A 21,426-nucleotide genomic window follows, 5' to 3' on the forward strand; every position below is an offset into this window, starting at 1 on the left:
GTCTCCCAGAATGCCTGGCGTGGTACCGCATTCATAGGAGGTGGGATCCGATAACATTCATCAAACACCTCTAATGTTTGACACTGCCTCATCTAGCCTCTTTCCTCCCACAGCTATCTGAAGGCATGGCCACCCAGCAGACTCTCCATGGCCTTCAAGCCTTCACTAACTACTCTATTGGAGTAGAGGCCTGCACCTGCTTCAATTGTTGCAGCAAAGGACCGACAGCTGAACTGAGAACCCATCCTGCTCCACCGTCAGGACTGTCCTCTCCACATATCGAGACGCTGGCCTCAAGGACGGCCTCCTTCCAGTGGAGTCCCCCCATGTTCCCCAATGGTGTCATTCACAGGTAGTGGGTCAGGCGGAAGGATGAATAAACTAACAAGGCATGTGTACAGACTGATGAACTCATGGTACAGCCTACTCCGCCCCTAGGCTACAAACTCGTATAGCTACCCAGCACTCCCCAGGGAGGACTTGCTCATTGAATAGATATCTATAGCAAAGTAGACAAATAAATTGATTTGAGTGGTAATGTTACCTGCGATATATTTAAATCATAAAAGCAGCTAATGATAGAAAGGAGAACAACAAAATAAGCTTTACATTAAAAAGACAATGCAATGTGTTTGTATTCAATATCCTCCTCCTAATAGTTTTCTGGAAGCATTCCTTCTACAAGTCTTCCCTGGAACATAAGACACGTCCACAGTTAGATCAGAATTGCTCTGATCTAATTTAAAATATTGTCATAAACCACTGTTTGAAAGAAAAAAGAAGACACTTGACTCAAATCATTTAGAAAAAAAAAAGTCTTTATTCTAAAAAGAGAAGAACCATTCATGTCTCTTCTCTTAAAAGAGGGAAATGTCTTATCTCTACCAACAAGGATCGCTAGTTGCTGGGTAAACAGCAATGTGCGTGTAGATGGTGACTTCTTTTATCATTTCTCTAGTTACATCTGCTGCTCGTTTCCAATAACATTACATAAAGTGTTTCTGAGAGCAGTTTTCGGCAAATGGAAGTTTTAAAGAGCCTGTAGTCTATGAAAACAAAATGTCTCCTCACAAAATAGAACCAGTTTTAAAAGTGAGAGTTAAACTAATTCCATTACCCATCTTCACTCTATGTATCCATTCTCATTTTAGCTATGAACTCCAACTCCACGTGGCTTGCCCTCCTGACTCAGCCCTCCCCTGTACTCCCAGCCAAATAGAGACAAAGTACATGGGGCTGGGACAGAAAGCCAGCCTTGGAGGTCTCCAGCCCTACACCACGTACAAACTGAGAGTGGTGGCACACAACGAGGTGGGCAGCACAGCTTCCGAGTGGATCAACTTCACCACCCAAAAAGAATGTGAGTACAAGTGGCTGCTACCACAAGCCAGAGAGATTGGAAGGCATTCAGGAGAAGCTTGTCCTGAAAACTGGGGAAGCCACTTTTTAAAACAGATTGAGTGGGCTCAATAACACTGAATGTTACTGAAGCATTGATGAGGTTGACTACTGAGGAAAAATGTCTACTAGATTTAATAATATGGAAGTCAAGGGCAGATTTAGGAAGGATTTTCATGTGGGGATAGGGTAAAAACAAATTTAGGGGAGTTGAACGATCAGTGGGAAGAAAGAAAGTGAACAAACACTGATAGACCATTTTTATAAACAGTTTTGCTACTCCTTTTCTTTGTAAATTACATGGCATAGTCTCTAGTATGTCCAGAAAGCATTGAGACATAACACTATTAGGAAAAGCAAAAGCACAACTGAGTGAAGAAAAGCACAATCAACTAATCAATTGGGGGCTTCCTTACATTTTTATGTAATACAGTCATGCATCGCTTAACGATGGAAATATGTTCTGAGAAATGCATCGTTAGGTGAGTGTCATGAAAATATCGGAGTGTACTTGCACAGACCTACATGTTATAGCCTACTCCGCCCCTAGGCTACAAACCTGTATAGGCATGTGGCTGTGCTGAATACTGCAGGCAATTGTAACGCAATGGTTATTTGTGTAGCTAAACATAGAAAAGGTACAGAAAAAATCTGATATAAAAGATAAGAGGGACAGGCGCAGTGGCTCACGCCTGTAATCCCAGCACTTTGGGAGGCCAATGCGGATGAATCACCTGAGGCCAGGAGTTCGAGACCAGTCTGACCAACATGGCGAGACTCCCATCTCTGTCTCTTATACACATCTAGATGTGTATAAGAGACAGGTCTCTAGTATGTCCAGAAAGCATTGAGACATAACACTATTAGGAAAAGCAAAAGCACAACTGAGTGAAGAAAAGCACAATCAACTAATCAATTGGGGGCTTCCTTACATTTTTATATAATACAGTCATGCATCGCTTACTGATGAACTCATGGTATAGCCTACTCCGCCCCTAGGCTACAAACTCGTATAGCTACCCAGCACTCCCCAGGGAGGACTTGCTCATTGAATAGATATCTATAGCAAAGTAGACAAATAAATTGATTTGAGTGGTAATGTTACCTGCGATATATTTAAATCATAAAAGCAGCTAATGATAGAAAGGAGAACAACAAAATAAGCTTTACATTAAAAAGACAATGCAATGTGTTTGTATTCAATATCCTCCTCCTAATAGTTTTCTGGAAGCATTCCTTCTACAAGTCTTCCCTGGAACATAAGACACGTCCACAGTTAGATCAGAATTGCTCTGATCTAATTTAAAATATTGTCATAAACCACTGTTTGAAAGAAAAAAGAAGACACTTGACTCAAATCATTTAGAAAAAAAAAAGTCTTATACCTGATTTTAATGTAGATATGAAAGGATTTTTTGACTGAGGAATTGCATGCAAGTAACCATTTGCAGAATATGGACCTTGGTGAATGCTGCTAGACATATAATAGAAAAACAGATTTTGCTCTTTGAAAAGACATCACTCAGAGGGTCATAGACTTTGATCAACACTTTGTGTGTTCTATGCCATTTTCTAATACCATTCTAAGGTGATAGATAATCGATAATATTATGCCTTGTGATTTCCATCCTGCTACCTCAAACTTCTATTTAACGGTTACATTATCAAATTTTTCACCTATTTGTCATACCTATCTAACGGGGTTGGTAATTTTTTGAGGATAAATGCCATGTTAAATGCCATGTTTCGTCTCCCAGAATGCCTGGCGTGGTACCGCATTCATAGGAGGTGGGATCCGATAACATTCATCAAACACCTCTAATGTTTGACACTGCCTCATCTAGCCTCTTTCCTCCCACAGCTATCTGAAGGCATGGCCACCCAGCAGACTCTCCATGGCCTTCAAGCCTTCACTAACTACTCTATTGGAGTAGAGGCCTGCACCTGCTTCAATTGTTGCAGCAAAGGACCGACAGCTGAACTGAGAACCCATCCTGCTCCACCGTCAGGACTGTCCTCTCCACATATCGAGACGCTGGCCTCAAGGACGGCCTCCTTCCAGTGGAGTCCCCCCATGTTCCCCAATGGTGTCATTCACAGGTAGTGGGTCAGGCGGAAGGATGAATAAACTAACAAGGCATGTGTACAGACTGATGAACTCATGGTACAGCCTACTCCGCCCCTAGGCTACAAACTCGTATAGCTACCCAGCACTCCCCAGGGAGGACTTGCTCATTGAATAGATATCTATAGCAAAGTAGACAAATAAATTGATTTGAGTGGTAATGTTACCTGCGATATATTTAAATCATAAAAGCAGCTAATGATAGAAAGGAGAACAACAAAATAAGCTTTACATTAAAAAGACAATGCAATGTGTTTGTATTCAATATCCTCCTCCTAATAGTTTTCTGGAAGCATTCCTTCTACAAGTCTTCCCTGGAACATAAGACACGTCCACAGTTAGATCAGAATTGCTCTGATCTAATTTAAAATATTGTCATAAACCACTGTTTGAAAGAAAAAAGAAGACACTTGACTCAAATCATTTAGAAAAAAAAAAGTCTTTATTCTAAAAAGAGAAGAACCATTCATGTCTCTTCTCTTAAAAGAGGGAAATGTCTTATCTCTACCAACAAGGATCGCTAGTTGCTGGGTAAACAGCAATGTGCGTGTAGATGGTGACTTCTTTTATCATTTCTCTAGTTACATCTGCTGCTCGTTTCCAATAACATTACATAAAGTGTTTCTGAGAGCAGTTTTCGGCAAATGGAAGTTTTAAAGAGCCTGTAGTCTATGAAAACAAAATGTCTCCTCACAAAATAGAACCAGTTTTAAAAGTGAGAGTTAAACTAATTCCATTACCCATCTTCACTCTATGTATCCATTCTCATTTTAGCTATGAACTCCAACTCCACGTGGCTTGCCCTCCTGACTCAGCCCTCCCCTGTACTCCCAGCCAAATAGAGACAAAGTACATGGGGCTGGGACAGAAAGCCAGCCTTGGAGGTCTCCAGCCCTACACCACGTACAAACTGAGAGTGGTGGCACACAACGAGGTGGGCAGCACAGCTTCCGAGTGGATCAACTTCACCACCCAAAAAGAATGTGAGTACAAGTGGCTGCTACCACAAGCCAGAGAGATTGGAAGGCATTCAGGAGAAGCTTGTCCTGAAAACTGGGGAAGCCACTTTTTAAAACAGATTGAGTGGGCTCAATAACACTGAATGTTACTGAAGCATTGATGAGGTTGACTACTGAGGAAAAATGTCTACTAGATTTAATAATATGGAAGTCAAGGGCAGATTTAGGAAGGATTTTCATGTGGGGATAGGGTAAAAACAAATTTAGGGGAGTTGAACGATCAGTGGGAAGAAAGAAAGTGAACAAACACTGATAGACCATTTTTATAAACAGTTTTGCTACTCCTTTTCTTTGTAAATTACATGGCATAGTCTCTAGTATGTCCAGAAAGCATTGAGACATAACACTATTAGGAAAAGCAAAAGCACAACTGAGTGAAGAAAAGCACAATCAACTAATCAATTGGGGGCTTCCTTACATTTTTATATAATACAGTCATGCATCGCTTAACGATGGAAATATGTTCTGAGAAATGCATCGTTAGGTGAGTGTCATGAAAATATCGGAGTGTACTTGCACAGACCTACATGTTATAGCCTACTCCGCCCCTAGGCTACAAACCTGTATAGGCATGTGGCTGTGCTGAATACTGCAGGCAATTGTAACGCAATGGTTATTTGTGTAGCTAAACATAGAAAAGGTACAGAAAAAAATCTGATATAAAAGATAAGAGGGACAGGCGCAGTGGCTCACGCCTGTAATCCCAGCACTTTGGGAGGCCAATGCGGATGAATCACCTGAGGCCAGGAGTTCGAGACCAGTCTGACCAACATGGTGAAACCCCATCTCTATTAAAAATACAAAAATTAGCCAGGCATGCTGACACACACCTGTAATCCCAGCTACTCAGGAGGCTGAAGCAGGAGAATCACTTTAACCCAGGAGGCAGAGGTTGCAGTGAGCCGAGATCACGCCACTGCACTCCAGCCTGGGCAACAGAGCAAGACTCCATCTCAAAAAAATAAAATAAAATAAGAGGTGGTACAGGGCAGCTCCATTATAATCTTACGGAACCACCATCATTTCTGCAGTCTTGATCAAAACGTCATTCTGAGATATATGACTATAACTTAGATCTTATAAGGTATATGCTTTTATTGTTTAATAATGGCAAACACAAAAAGGATTAAGAATAAAAAAAGTACTTATCAGAACCACTATATAATTTATGGAGTCCAGGGGAAAATGAAAATATGGAATCCTTTGCTGAAAAATCATGAAGAATTCCAAGACAGCAGCAGTAGAGCATCAGGCTAAGCCCAGGACTCTTCTGCGTCACAGGCCTGTGCAGCCGCACAGTTCACATGCCAAGAAAGCTGGTCCTGCGTATTATCCCCTGACCCAGAGGCAACCATTACTAATATTTTGGCATAATCAGTTCCTTTAATCCCCTTTCTATGCATAATTTTTACTATGTGGCTGAGATACTATAATTAAAATTTCATAATCGGCTTTTTGTTTGACATTATTTTATTTGCATTTCCCATGGCATTAAAAAAACTCTTTAGCCACCAATTTTAATGGCTATACAATATTCCATATATAAATTAATTGGGGCATTTGGGTTCTTTTTTAATTTCCCTTTAATAAATATGATGAAAAAAATCTTTGTGAACAGATCTTTGAATGACTGGTTATCTTCTTAAATTAAATTTTGACAAATAGAATTTACTATTAATACATCAAATATTTTAATATTTTAAGGCTTTGAATACTAATTTCCTGTTTTCTTTCCGGAAAGATTATGTCAGATTATAATCTTACCTAACATACTCTATCTGGCATTGAATATTATGCCAATTTTAAAAGCAAGAATTATGCATTCATAAAAGACCAATGTCTCACACAAGGACCTTAATGTGTCTGAGCAACAACATGGCAGGATGTTAGTAACAGATCACGTTTACAGAGGACTTGTTTGTTCCTGGTAGAATTTTAGCATTTTACAAATACTTACTACAACGGGCCTATGAAATAAGTACTATTATTATCCAAATTTACAGATGAGAAAACTGAGGCAGGACTATGAACTGTGCACTGCAATTCCAGGATACCATTCATATAGACTGTGATCTGAACTGAGGCTCTTGGAGTTAGACAATGAAGTGGCCCTCAACTAAGGCCAGAGCTTAAGTAACCTGGCCAGTTTCCACATCTAGTTAGTGCAGTAATTACTCTGAACTCATGATCACTGAGCTTGGCTGCTGTCTCAGTACTACTCTTTCCCTGATCAATTAATTTCCTACTGTCTGTAATCAAGACTTCAAACCATCTCCACCCTTGCCAAACCTCCCTCTGCAGCTCACCCTTTCTCCCTGCATGCCCACAACCTGGCTCACCCATTTCTCCCTTTATTCTATGCAGAACTCCTTGCCTTGTAATTCTCCAGGAAAAGAGATGTCATCAGTCAGTAATTTGCTCCTCTTCCCACTGCAGACAAACCTATCTACATTTACCCCATTGCTGTCAGTGACAAGGAAAGTGGTCCTTCTTCCGTCTGAGATAAACCTGCCTCCCGTGCAGTGAATTTCATCCCCTTCACTACTCACCATCCCTTCGAGAGGGTCTCCTTAATCTTTCTGTGTATCTCACTTTTATTCAAAGTTCCTTCTATCTTTCTAATGTTAAAGCAAACAAACTCCACTTCCCCTGCAGTGATGCTGGCTCTCCTCTCTCTGACAGCAAAACTTTCCTAAGGAACGGTCTGCAGATGCTTTGCGCATTTCCTCTCTCCCACTTACTGTTCAACTTCCTCAGCACTGGATGAAACTATCTTCCTAAGTTTGCCCTTGGCCTCCATATTGATATATCCAGAAGGCATGTATCTCCAGGAGTCACCTTCACTGACTTTCTAGTAACATTCAATGCAACTGAACTTTCAATTTTCTATCCTTTTTTAAAAAGTGGTTTACCTTCATTTTCATGACAACCCTCTCCTGGTTTCTTTTCTACTTTTTTGGATATTCATTTTTAGTCAACTTTGTTGGTTGATCTTCTTCCACTGCCAAAATCTTAATCCTAAACCTTTTGACTTTGTCCCCTTGTCCTTTCTCTCCTCCCTCCTTTCCTCTTCCCTCATCAGGTGAGTTCATCTGCTCTGAGGCTTTGGTTCCAAAAGCCAGACTCCAGTGGTCACCTCCCACCCAAGTACTCTGTTTTGAAGTGTATAACCCTGCACTTCCTCACAGACATCTCCCTCTGAATGTCTCATAACTAGCTTACATTGGACAGGCCCCAGACAGAGCTTGCAACTTTCCCCTTCAAGCTATGCTTCCTGTAGTCCTCCCTTTCTCCATTTTCATCTCCAGCACTGGACACAGTATCTTAGATTCCAATAAATGTTACTTGATGAATGAGCGAGTGCACCTAACACTGCGTGTTTATTGTTGACACTGCTCAATCAGCATTTTTGTCACTCATACTATATTCAAAGCAAATTGTAATGATTCTTAATGTGTGCTGTCTGATTTTGTAATCTCCTTCACAATACATTCAGAAGCCAGTTTTGCTAAATGTTGCAGTTTTTTTGTTGATGTGGCCAGAAAGCCAGAGAACAGCTAGGTGAGCTTTGTAGTTTATAACCAATGCCCTTTTGAGTCATGAAGCTGAGCTTTTGCTGATTTTTTTTTCTTATGCTTGGAAGAACAAAGTGAACTGATTTAAGATTTTCTTCCTGTGGCTAGGCATGCTGGCTCACGCTTGTAATCCCAGAGCTTTGGGAAGCCAATGTGGGAGGATTGCTTGAGGCTAAGAGTTCAAGACCAGCCTGGGTAACATATCAAGACTCCCATCTCTACAAAAAAAAATGTTTTTAAATAGCCAGGTGTGGTGACATGTACCTGTAGTCCCAGCTACTCAGAAGACTGAGGCGGGAGGATTGCTTGAGCCCTGGAGGTCAAGGTTGCATCGAGCTTTGATCATGTCACTGCACTCCAACCTGGGCAACAGAGTAAGACTTTATCTCTGAGAAAAAAAAAAAAGATGTCCTTTCTTTGTGTTTTTTCATATTGGAGAAGCAGCTGGACTAGTACCATAGGAGAAAAGGTTCCCTTAACCCACTACTGGGTCAATAGATATGGAAAAATACAAGAAATGACTATGATATGGGTTCTAAAATACCATTTATACTACTTTTAACTCATTATAAACACTGGGAGCAGGAAAATCTGTACCAGAGAATACAAACCAGAAAATAATTTGGGGCCGGGTGTGGTGTCTCATGCCTGTAATCCCAGCAATTTGGGAGGCAGAGGTGGGCAGATCACTTAACATCAGGAGTTCGAGACCAGCCTGGTCAACATAGTGAAACCCGTCTCTCCTAAAAATCCAAAAAAATTAGCCAGGTGTTGTTGCACACACCTGTAGTCCCAGCTACTTGGGAGAACGAGGCATGAGAATCACTTGAACCTGGGAGGCGGAGGTTCCACTGAGCTGAGATAGCGCCACTGCAGACTAGCCTGGGCGACAGAGCAAGAGTACATCTCAAAATAATAATCATAATAATTTAGAAATAGAATATGCAGTTTTATATAGATGTGATCACATGTACACTCAGCAAAGGGTCTGGAGATGAAGCCTAACAACACCTTCAGCCCCCTCTGCTTGAATCCCCCTTCAGTGGAGACAGAGGTGAGGTATAAATGTTTAATAGCTGGCCTGCTTGAGGGAAAAATGGCCTGATTTGAAGTGCTTGTCAGTTTCCATTGTGTGAATACCCCCATTACTGCTTTCAAGTGACCAACATGACGGCACTGAACAGGGTTGGGAAGGGATGAGTCGTAGCTTATCATTATATAATATTTCCACCAGTCAGATAGAGTGGATGTAAATGACCTCAGGCACACAGACAGTAGTAAAACATAAGGAAACAATTAAAAAGTTATGAATTTGGAGTATTTATAACCTTTGTTTTAATATAATTATTTAAGTTTATATAATTTAATTTTTAGTAGTGGCCAGATTTAACAACGACTCGCAAAATTCCTGAGCTTCAGCACACCACTGAAAAGCACCCATAGGGTGAACCAGTAAATTCTGTTCCTTTCAACGAATGTGTACCGATTTTAACAAAGTAGTATGGGCCTTAGTTTAAGCAAGCCTAGGTTCAGCTCCTTGGTCTCCTACCAGCCACTGACATAGAGCAAGATATTTGACCTCTCTGAACCTGAGTTTTCTCACCTAGAAAATTAGGAATCAATCCTTACACGATTATTTTGAGGATTAAATGAGATAAAGTATGTCAAAAGCTAGGAGCATAGTGGTTCTTATCACTTTTTCAGTCTTCCTTGGGGAGGATTCGTAAACTCATTATTCTCGATTATTTTAATTGCTTACTCTTTTTCCTCAGGAAGGTCTCCAAATCCTACAGGACAAATAAGACTCCTATCTATTTTCTTGCTAGTTACAAGCCGTTTCTTTATTTGTGCTGTTATGATATAGGGAAAAAGTGAAAATCTACTGAACTAAGATGACAGAGAGAAGTCATAGACAAATAACAATAGAGCGTTCCTTGTGACATTAGGCAGAATTAATGTTGGAAAAGCATTGAGATTTAAAGAGGGCTTGATAACTCTTGTTTTGGTGTTTGCAGAAAATTTTTCTTATAGCTTTATGAAAATATCTTATTTTGAAAGATAACAATCAACTATGTCTTTATAGTTGAATGTTATAATTACAAAAGCATAATTATTCCTTATTTTGTTATATTTCCTAACATCAGAAATAGATGGATTGTTTTTTAAAGAAAAAGAATCACATTCAATTTCTCACTACTCACTCCTTTCTTTTCTTAAAAGGCAATTTGGTATATAGGTGAATCTTAATGTTTTTACAAATATATTGATTATTTTGTAGAAAGCAAGATCTCATGAAATAAATCTCTTCTGACTTGACAAAATGATATGGTATCCCTTCATTTGTTTCCACAAAAATTATTAATTTAAAAGATGAGCCCCAGTTAAGGATTTTCTTTTTGTTTTAGTAAGGAGCTGAGAAATCAAAAGAGAATGTGCCTGTGAAATGCACACAAAGTTGCTTCTATATGTGATATAATACTTAGGAGACCTGAGCTTGATTATATACTAATGTACTATGCTATTGATTGATGAGTGAGAGCAATGAATTATTATACTTGAATTGCTGTTTGCAAGGCTTTTTAACTATCTCAGAAAACAAACTAACGGTTTGAGAAAAAGCTTTAACAATAAATGGGTGCCAAAAGGACATAATTCACCATCTAAGCAGTTTGGTTTGGAGAAAAAAATATATTAACTTCATCTAGTCCTTGGGGCTTTGTGGCAATAAATATTGATTTGATATGAAAAATAGCTATCTACTGTAGTTAATAGTGTTAAGGACACTTTACCTGTTAAAAAGAGGGAAAATGCAACAAAATATGAGCTCCAGGGTTATGTTGGTGAGCAGATCCATTGTATGTTAATAATTTTATTTATAAAACACCACTCCCTATCGATTTTTTTTAAAGCAGGCATAAAGTTGCTGAGAAAGCATTTCACACATGTTCCCATTGGTTTTCTTTTCACCCCGATACTGGTTGTCTCGTAACACTGAGGAAAAAGTGAAGGATTCTAACAATGTTGGTCTTCTTTCCTTTTTTTGGTGGGGGGGATTGGTTTGGTTTGGTTTTGCTCATACTTTTTTTTTTAAGCGCACACCTGCACCCCTTCAAAGAGGTTACCCTTTTTAGAACCTACAACTTTCTCCCCACAGTGCCTCAGTACCGGGCCCCATTTTCGGTGGACAGCAATTTGTCTGTGGTGTGTGTGAACTGGAGTGGCACTTTCTTCCTGAACGGCCCACTAAAGGAGTACGTGTTAACCGATGGAGGGCGACGCGTGTACAGCGGCTTCGACACCACCCTCTACATACCGAGAACGGCGGACAAAAGTTAGTTTCTGACTCCTGTTTCTCAGTGTGGAAGGCGCTCTGTTCCCCAGCTTTACGGGACGTTAAATCTGAAAGCTGACCAGCAGATGCTCACCATTAAAACGTCCTGGTTTAAGTGTCCACTTCTTGTGGAAAAGTTACTGCTTAGAATAAATAAGGTTTTCTTTCCTTCCCATTTGCAGCTTGACAGCACTGCAGTTATAATGTGGTTCAAGGGGACAGTGCTGCCTCCACAGGACTGGAGGGTCCCCAGGAAGGGATAAGACCGAAGGGCAAGTTGGGGTCACAAAAGAAATAGCACCCATACGTAGTCAATGACTACCCTAAAATAATACACTTCTAGCGACTTCATAGATTTTCTTGCTGTATCTCCAGTCTCCAAACAGAGCCCTATCAGGAAATAACTATCTCCAACTCAAAAGGATCTGAGTAAGCGGTTTCCTTCACCTTCCTTGATATCAGCCCCTGAAAGAACCATCTTGTCCCTCTAAGATGGAGTTCCTTCTTCCTGTTTACTTACACGTCCCTTTTCTCTTTGCCTTGTTTTTAAATTGAATTAAGAAAATGCTTTACAAGGCACTAAGTATTTTCTAGTAATCAGCATGCTCACAGGACCAATGCTCACTGTACAATTTAGTGATTAATGAGTATTTTATCTTGGTGTAAGGTAGAGGTAAACAGTGAGCTCCAGCATTGCATGTATAGTCATAGAAACTTAATAAATTTTTACAAAGATTCAGCTACGCATGTTCATAGTTACCGTTCATGGTCACCTGGGCAGCCCATTGGGAAGGAAAGGTGGCCTGGTGGTTGGCAGACACAGGTTCTACCTGGCCAGGCCTCTAACCATCTGTGTAACCTTGCAAGGGTCACTTCCCTCAGGTTCCTGGCCGTTGAAAGAGCAATTTAGACCATGTGATTTCTAGGATCCCTTTTGAGCTCTCCTGTTCAGTAAGAAACTCTAGGTCATTTAGTGGAAAGTACACCTGTACATTTTAAAGGAAGGGTTTAAACCGTGTGCAGAACAAGATGCGCTTTGTGTATATCCTTTACTCCTCTGTTATTCTTTTCCTTTGCTGTATAAGCTCTAATTTTTCTTAGCTCTATTACTTATGGATAGGCTATTATTACACTAATGATAGCTTTTTTCTTGAACATTTTAAAATTAGAAATAATTTTGAATATTATATAAAACGTTCTAACTTGCTCTGAAATCCTCTTTTTCATGCTATGATGCATTGCTCTTTTAAAAGCATGTGCCCTATTTGTAGGTGTTGAATGAACAAGCCATTTACCAGTTCTTCCTTTTGTCTAGCCTTCTTTTTCCAGGTCATCTGCACGACTGATGAAGGAAGTGTTAAGACACCATTGATCCAATATGATACCTCTACTGGACTTGGTAAACAACTCGTATTATACTTGGTGTAACACCTATTCATTTTCCTCAAGAAACACACATATGTTTGTTTATACATACTTGGGGTCTTAATGTATTAGCGCTGACTATACAGAAGAAATTGTGCCAAGTGTTGTCAGGATTTTTTTTTTTTTTTTTTTGAGACAGAGTCTTGCTCAGTCACCCAGGCTGGAGTGCAACGGTGCTATCTCGGCTCACTGCAACCTCCGCCTCCTGGGTTCAAGCAATTCTCCTGCCTCAGCCTCCCAAGTAGCTGGGATAAGGCACGCACCACCACACCCAGCTAATTTTTTTGTATTTTTAGTAGAGACGGGGTTTCACTGTGTTAGCCAGGCTGGTCTCAATCTCCTGACCTCGTGATCCACCCGCCTCAGCCTCCCAAAGTGCTGGGATTACAGGTGTGAGCCACCATGCCCAGCCAGAAATTTTTTTAAAAGTCCTCATGGAACTTACATTAGGCAAGGAGTTACAACATACTTTTTTTTTTTTTTTTTTTTGACAGAGTCTTACTCTGTTGCCCAGGCTGGAGTGCAGTGGTGCAATCTCGGCTCACTGCAGCCTCCAGCTCCAGGTTCAAGTGATTCTCCTGCCTCAGCCTCCCGAGTCATGCCTAGCTGATTTTTGTATTTACAGTAGAGATGGGGTTTCATTGTGTCGGCCAGGGAGGTCTCGAACTCCTGATCACAAGTGATCCACCCACCTTGGCCTCCCAAAGTGTTGGAATTACAGGCGTGAGCCACCGCACCTGAATATACTCTTAAACATACTCTTAAAATGCCAAAATATACTCTTAAAATGCCAAACATTGAATTGTAAATATGGAAAAGACCAGAGAGCTCAAACTAAATTTTTCTCCTAACCGCAAGCCCTGTCAATAAAGTATTGTATGACTTCATGTACATAAAGGTGATTTACAGAGGAAGTTAGAGGAGAGATCAGAAGAAGAAAGAAAATATTCAGCCAATTCATGTTGATCATAATGTTAATCGTCTAGATTCAAAGCCTAGAATGATAAATTTGAAAAGTGTCTTTTATCCTCCATAAAAGAGTATGATTGACTGTTGATATCAAGTAATTTAGCTCAAGGGATACAATTTTAATTTTTAAGGAGCATCTTTTAAATTCAGTTTCACTCGTAGTCTCTGAATCTAACATTTGTGATACTTTATAAAAGCAAATTAGAGAAATGCCAAATCTTTTCCATTAAATCAGATTTGGAATTGATATCCTATTTCAAATTCCAGTAATTAATGACATATCAAATTTGCATTTATATATCAGGTTTTTTTGAAAAATAAAAGTGTCCAAAATTTCTGAAACACAATAAAACATATATATTATCGTCGAAGACAGTTTCAATTTGTAAAAATAACATATTATTCTATGTTTCCAAACTTTACATGTCTGGATGTCATATAAAATTTCCTACAACACTTAATTCCTCTCATATGGCTTATTTCATTTAATAGCAGTGGTACGATAGAACAGACCTCATTCGGTATTCTGTTAGCAACTCCAATATTCCCCCAAGTGGACAAGTGGAGGTCTAAGGGACACAGGATTATCCAGGAATGCTCTGCTAGCTTGTTACTGGGATGAGAACACCAACATGGATTTTCCATTGACTTCTGGCCTGGGACCTTTTCTTTGCAATGGTTTGCCAAGTTAAGTACACGTAAGAATCACCCCAGTGTGCTTGTTTATTATAGTTTCCTGGGCCTCTGGCAGAGATTCAGACTCAAGGAGGCTCAGAATCTGCTCTTTAAATAAGTCCTGCCCAGTGATTCTGACACAGGGCTCAGGACCATGTATTGAGTGATGCCGGAAAACCAAGGTTGCTCACCTTCTAAGCCCTGCCAGTCTAGTTTCCTTGGTGAATGGGAAGTGTGTTGTTCCTGAAGACAGGCCATCAACAGAGAGGGATTTACTCTGACTGGCTGTGGTTTCAGTTTTTCTTTGGATCTGAGGCCCAGTCACCAGAGTTCCAACCCCTGACAGTGAACCTCCCATGTGATGCACAGGTGGAGCCCCTTAAGGTGAAGGGGTACTTTGAAAAGACAGAAGGGAAGGGATAAAGGGACACCATCCTGATATCGAGGTCTTCATAAAAAGGAGAAATCCCTGGTTGGCTCATGAACTGAGGGTTTCCATTGTGTCTGGAGGCCAGGCTCTGGGCAGAGCAGAGGGAGGGAACTCTGAGGATTGCGCAACGCTCTGGCAGATTCCAAGATGTGCTGCCCAACTAATATCCGTCGTCAGTTCTAATTTTCATGGTGTAACTTTGAAAACCACTCCTGTTCCCTTGCCTGGAGGCAGCCTCCAAGCAGGAGAGTGGCGGAGACCTCATTTTCCTCTGACTGTTCTAAGGGCTATTTCTCTTTTGAGACTTCCCTCGGGCAGGCTGCCCTCCCTTCCCCTACGCGCTGTGGAGCAAGGCGCCCACTGGGCCCATCAGATCAGTTTCTGGAGTTACAGCCAAAGAGTTTTTTCCTCTCTGTGCCACACACAGAGGAGACAACTCTTTTAGTGTGCCACCTAGGCTGGTTTGTTTTTAATCAAATGACACACATTGGTTCCTAATTAGGGGAATTTCGACCTGCTGGAGCTTGATTGGAGTGTTGACTCAACCCTTTATTTTAGAGATGGCAAGCAAAGGTCAGAGTCCAATATTTATTCACAGAGCTGATTGGCAGCAGAGTTAAGGTTGGGAAAGTTTAGTTTTAGTCACTTTCTCTTCCTGCCTTTAATATTTTCACCCCAGTTCTGAACTGTTTTCCTTTAAGTCTTTCCCTGGGAGTGTGAGTGTGAAGTACCAGGCAGGCCCACAAAGTTCTAGGGGAGCTGAAAACGGGGAGATTTGTCCAGTGAGTGAGTAGGCTTTGCAGTTGGGTCTGTTTGTTTTTCTGACCTGGCTGTAGGTATTAGATTTAGATGAGCAGCTCTCTGACTCACAGCTCCACACCAGCCTGTGTGGCCACTGCATTGGATCCACAGGTTTCTGTGCTGGCTCCAGCAGTGGCTGGGTGGGAGCAGATCTCTGGCCACCCCACCCCCACCCCTGCCGCACCCCTGCTTAGCTTGCCAAACTGACAACATAATTTCACTGCCTTTGACTGTCCTGCATGATCCTTGTCAGCCTCTCTCCTATCTTCCCCACAAGACTTAATAAACCTGCCTGGCCGGGCGCGGTAGCTCATGCCTGTAATCCCAACATGTTGGAAGGCCGACATGGGCGGATCACGAGGTCAGGAGACTGAGACCATCCTGGCCAACATAGTGAAAACCCATCTCTACTAAAAATGCAAAAATTAGCTGGGCGTGGTGGCATGCACCTGTAATCCCAGCTACTTGGGAGGCTGAGGCAGGAGAATCACTTGAACCCAAGAGGCAGAGGTTGTAGTGAGCCGAGATCACACCACTGCACTCCAACCTGGGTGACAGAGCAAGACTCCATCTCAATAAATAAATAAATAAATAAATAAATAAAAGAATAATAATAATAATCCTGCCCACCCTTCATCCCTGTAAAGACCTAAGCATAGGGCCTGGCACCAGGTACATTATTGTTAAACATGAGCTACTTTTACTAATACTAACCTCATGTGCAGAGACTCACATCAACTGAACTCTCAATGTGTGAACACCAAGCAAAGGTAAGTGGCCCCAGTGCTAAAAGATTTCTTTCCATAGGAAGCTTTCCCAGTGCATTTGGGTGATGGTTTGCAGAGCTTTTGCTCTTTAACAGAGAGGCCATGTAAAGACAACACAGAAGCAAACACAGGCTGTTAATATCATAATGGAAAATGGAATCTGATGCTTCAAAATTCAGTTTACACAAAATGTCAGGAATGGGACTGTTGCATGAAACAAGGACACCTCAGATCTCCAAGCAGTGATTTTGTTTGTGACTCTGCAGCAACAATAGTAAGGGTCCCAGTCCCTCATGAGAACCCAAACAAGGACTTTGCTCCCAAGGCACACAGTTATGAAACAGGTGACCCTCAAGGTTACTTTGGTAACCCCTTTTAAAAATTGCTCCCCACACTCCCATCTTTCCCAGGGATTTGGCAAGGCAGTGGTGATTTCCAACCTGAGCAGCAGCGCCAGAAGTGTCAGCAAGGCCTCTCAAGGGCTGTAAGCATCTCGTTATAACCCAGCAACCCACTGAACCATTACCCCAGCCTGCACACAAGTGCAAACAAGCACCAAGAGGCAAACTGCTTTCAACTCCTCTCTAATTTACGATCAAACAGCAGGGCCAGAGATGACAAAATTGCTTTCTGAAATAACATTTCCCCTTTCTTTCTCTGGGTTTTGCAGGCTTGGTCCTAACAACACCTGGAGAAAAGAAGGGATCGCAGAGCAAAAGCACAGAATTCTACAGCGAGCTGTGGTTCATAGTGTTAATGGCGATTCTGGGCTTGATCTTGTTGGCCATTTTTCTGTCACTGATACTACAAAGAAAAATCCATAAAGAGCCTTATATCAGAGAAAGACCTCCCTTGGTACCTCTTCAAAAGAGGATGTCTCCATTGAATGTTTACCCACCTGGGGAAAACCATATGGTATGTCTGTAGAGGTGTGGCCCCATTTCCCTATCACTGGACTAGAATACTTGTTTTCCTTCTGAGAAAAATGTGTCATAGCCATAGTAACAAGGAACCAGATGTAAGTTATGTTTCACTAAGTGTGGGGAACAAGAGAGGCTAACCCTAGAACAGCTTTCTCAACTTTGGCTGCACATTAGAATCACTTGGAAAGCTTTAAAAATATCACTGCCTGGACTTCATCCAAAAAATTCTCATTTCCTTGGTCTTGAGTAGGGCCTGAAGATCGGTATTCTTTTCTTCACTCCAAAAGTGATTTTAATGTGTAACTAGGGATGAGTATTTCTGCCCTGTAAGTGTAAGCCAGGGCCTGGTGGAGAAGACTTGTATGTTGAGATTACCTGGGGAAATTATAGGTTGTATTGCTGTGTAATTTGGTGGGGGGGAATGGGCATTAAAAGGGGGAGATGGGGAGGGAGGGGCTAAAGTGTTAGCGGTGCTCAGTCTGTCCTCTGGTCCTGACACCCTGTGCCACAGGGGATGGATGGCTCCTCTTAGCTCTAGACCACTCACTCCCAAAATAGTAGGTCCAGTAAAGGTCTAGTGGGAGAGGGCCTCATCACTTGGTAGTGCAGGACAGTCATTGCCCAGAGCACTCATTGAAGAGTAAAAGGTGATTTAATTCCATGGTGCACTCTGCTGTGAGGCTATGTCTACCTGGAAGAGGAAAGGCTGCATTTTCTAATCCTCACCAGGTACCCATCTGTTTCCCAAAGCTGTGTGCCCACAGGGCTACATCTCCCTGAGGAGGTGCTTTTTTTCCAGTTTGCACTAAGGTTCTATATTAGCTAGTGGCTACCCTTGGCAGTACCAAAATTAAGCACAGAAGCCTGGTCAAGCTGCCTACAGTTCAACATTTAAAAACATAGCGGGGAGTGAACGCAGCAGCATTGTCTGCCTTCAGACCTCTTCACTTTTCCAGCGCTCAGCGATGAATGATCACTGGTTAAGCCCCAACATGGCTGGATCAGACCTAAGTAGCAGGAGTGTTGGGGGCACAAAAGGGCAGTGGGCCCCCTGAGGTCCGTGGTTTGTGGCTGGTGTGGGAGGTAGCAATGGGACAATGATGTGGTGGTGGAGAAGCAAAGAAGGCACTGGCCAACACCACTGGGGCCTTGGCTCTCTCTCTCTCTCTAGTCATATCTGTCCCACTCCCCTTCTCGCTGATCCTCCTCCGAGCCTCCTTCCTCCCTCAGCCCATCAGACAAGCTCTGAGCACAGGGCCATTGCTGCTGCGGCTCCTTGGGTGACTCACACTCTTGCTTCATTCACATCTCTGCCCAAACGTCACCTCCCATTCTATGGAAAATGTCCTAGCCCCGTAACCCACTTCTTTTCTTTTCCATAGGATTTCTCACATAACACTAAATCAGATATGTTTGTCTGACTCCTGAAATAGAATCTAAGCTCCCAAGATCAAAGATCTTGTGGGCCTCTTCCTGTTGTATATGCCCCAGCACCCGGAACAGTGCCTGGCATATCACAGGCACTCCACGAATGTTTGTTGAATGAATGAATGTCGAGTGACCATTTCAAACCACGGGCCGTTTGCTCCTGTTCAGTGAATAGTCATTAGGAGATTCTCACTGAATAGCAGATATTTCAAAATTTTTCCTTGTTAAAGCATAACTTTCTTTAAGGAGCCCATGTTCTTAGAAGGCGCACTGCTGCTGGAGGAAGGCAGTGGACGAGAGAAGAAGGCAGGAGAGATCTGTTTAGCCTGGGAGATGAGCTAAATCGAACCTGGGGTCTGTGGAGTGCACAGCGTAGTGAAAGGAAAGTTCCCAAGCACTGCTGGGCACGTCTACTGTATAACGTGAGGTGTGGTTACAGGAAAGCATACGCACATACCAGCAGTGTCCAGAACTCATTTCAGTGATACATTATCCTGTCCTTCGACCCAGTCCCTACAGGCAGGCACCTCTGTATCAGAATCCTCCATGAGGAGGGACACTGTCTTCCTTACTTGGTTAACTTAGTGACCAGAAGACACTCCCACTCATTCTTGTGGGGATGTTATGTTACTCTGGATATAACCCCATTGCTCAGGGTTTTAATGAGTCTTGTTAAGCTTCATTTTGTCAAAGTGAAGACCATGAACTGTCTGCATCAGCATCACATAGGAGGAGCAGGACCTGAAGTTCTGAGGGAGAAACTCAATAAGCTGCCATTTTAACTGGAACCTCAAGAAGTCTGGGCTGGGCGTGGTGGCTCACGCCTATAATCCCAGCACTTTGGGAGGCTGAGGTGGGCAGATTATGAGATCAGGAGATCGAGACCATCCTGGCTAACACAGATGAAACCCCGTCTCAACTAAAAATACAAAAAATTAGCTGGGCGTGGTGGCGGATGCCTGTAGTCCCAGCTACTCAGGAGGCTGAGGCAGGAGAATGTCGTGAACCCAGGAGGTGGAGCTTGCAGTGAGCTGAGATCGCGCCACCCTACTCCAGCCTGGGTGACAGAGTGAGACTCCATCTCAAAAAAAAAAAAAAAAAAAAAGTCTGATGCACAGCAAAATTTGAGAACAGCTGAAAATGAAATAATAATATAATACAAATCCTGTACGCAGTGTGCACTGTTTGATAACGTGTAGAAACAGGTGGTGGGAGGGGGCTGGTTAGACCTTGCAGTTCTGACACCACACAGGCTAAGCCACCTCTGGGGACAGACACAGGCTTCAGCTGGGAAAAGCAGACAAAAGAATGTAAACACCTTGTTCCTGCACACTCTTTACCATCAGGGAAATGCACAGTGGCACCCAACTGATTCTTTCACTGAATGGCCAAAACTGAGTCAGGTGTGAGGATGGGAAAGCAAGGAGGGACTGGGTGACTGCCAGGGCTCTGGTCTCAGGGAACTGGCTCATCCTGAGCATGGAGGCTGTTCATTGCAGGCAGGTCTCAGCAGAAGTGAAATCTGGGGTACTCCAGGGCACCGGGTGGAATTCCCCTGAGTCTGTTGAATCATAATTTAATCCTATCCAATTGACAGAGTGTACTTGCAAGTCTTCCTCTGTGGCTTTTTAAAAATATTTTTAAACCAAACTGCACTCACAAAGTTGGAGACCATGAGAGACATGTCAAAAATTAGCCAAACTAAAGAGAGTACAATTTGCATTAGTAGAGCAAAATGAAGTCCTCGTTGGTGACTGTGGGCTCCTCATCTACTCAGATGGGAAAGAATTCACTCAAGGGGAAGAATCTGAATAGGAACAGGCCAGTTTCACCTGCTCAGTTTTCCATATTGACTGTCTTTTCACTTGAGTAGGTCAATGAGCTATGCCCCTGCAGCGCGCGCGCACACACACACACACACACACACACACACACACACTTCTCCCCCTCATTTGACAAGCTCGGGTTTCAGGGCTGGTGTGACCCTCTTCCAAGCACCCCATGTCTTGTGAACAGGTAAGATATCCTTTGAACATCAGTCCCAAACTGGCAAAAGGATTTTAGGCTATACTCTGAATGGAGAGAAATAGGCAGAGGTGCCAGGGAATGAGAGTGTCTTTTGTATTTCATCAACATTTTTCAAGACTACACAGTATATGACACAGCTAAGTTTAAGCTCAAGTTTTGCTTGTTATTTAATTACTGGTTTGAAGATCCTGTCATTCTCTGCAGTACTAAACAAATAATGGCAGTGGTACTTACCTTAGAAACTAATCAATTAATTTCCACTCACCAAGGGTTTTTATTATTATTATTATTTCTTTGTTTTTTGAGACAGAGTCTTTTTCTGTCATCCAGACTGGAATGCAGTGGCGCAATCTCTGCTCACTGCAAACTCCGCCTACTGGATTCAAGCGATTTTCCTGCCTCAGCCTCCTGAGTAGGTGGGACTACAGGCGCCCACCACCATGCCCGGCTAATTTTTGTATTTTTAGTAGAAACGGGGTTTCACCATGTTGGCCAGGTTGGTCTAGAAATCCTGACCTCAAATGATCTACCC

The 21,426-nt window shown here is 42.2% G+C and overlaps 1 protein-coding gene across 1 annotated transcript in view; it reads left to right on the forward strand.

Moving 5' to 3' along the window:
• Positions 1-21,426, forward strand: part of USH2A (Usher syndrome 2A (autosomal recessive, mild)) — an 813,932-nt gene that overhangs the window by 788,567 nt on the left and 3,939 nt on the right. Inside the window, exons 65-69 of the mRNA XM_011987398.1 lie at positions 114-352; positions 1,152-1,360; positions 11,272-11,448; positions 12,764-12,847; positions 17,186-17,430. Of these exons, the coding sequence (XP_011842788.1) occupies positions 114-352; positions 1,152-1,360; positions 11,272-11,448; positions 12,764-12,847; positions 17,186-17,430 (954 nt within the window). The remainder of the gene's footprint in view (positions 1-113; positions 353-1,151; positions 1,361-11,271; positions 11,449-12,763; positions 12,848-17,185; positions 17,431-21,426) is intronic.

Source organism: Mandrillus leucophaeus, unplaced genomic scaffold (assembly GCF_000951045.1).
Source record: "Mandrillus leucophaeus isolate KB7577 unplaced genomic scaffold, Mleu.le_1.0 Scaffold309, whole genome shotgun sequence".
Classification (NCBI taxonomy): Eukaryota; Metazoa; Chordata; class Mammalia; order Primates; family Cercopithecidae; genus Mandrillus; species Mandrillus leucophaeus.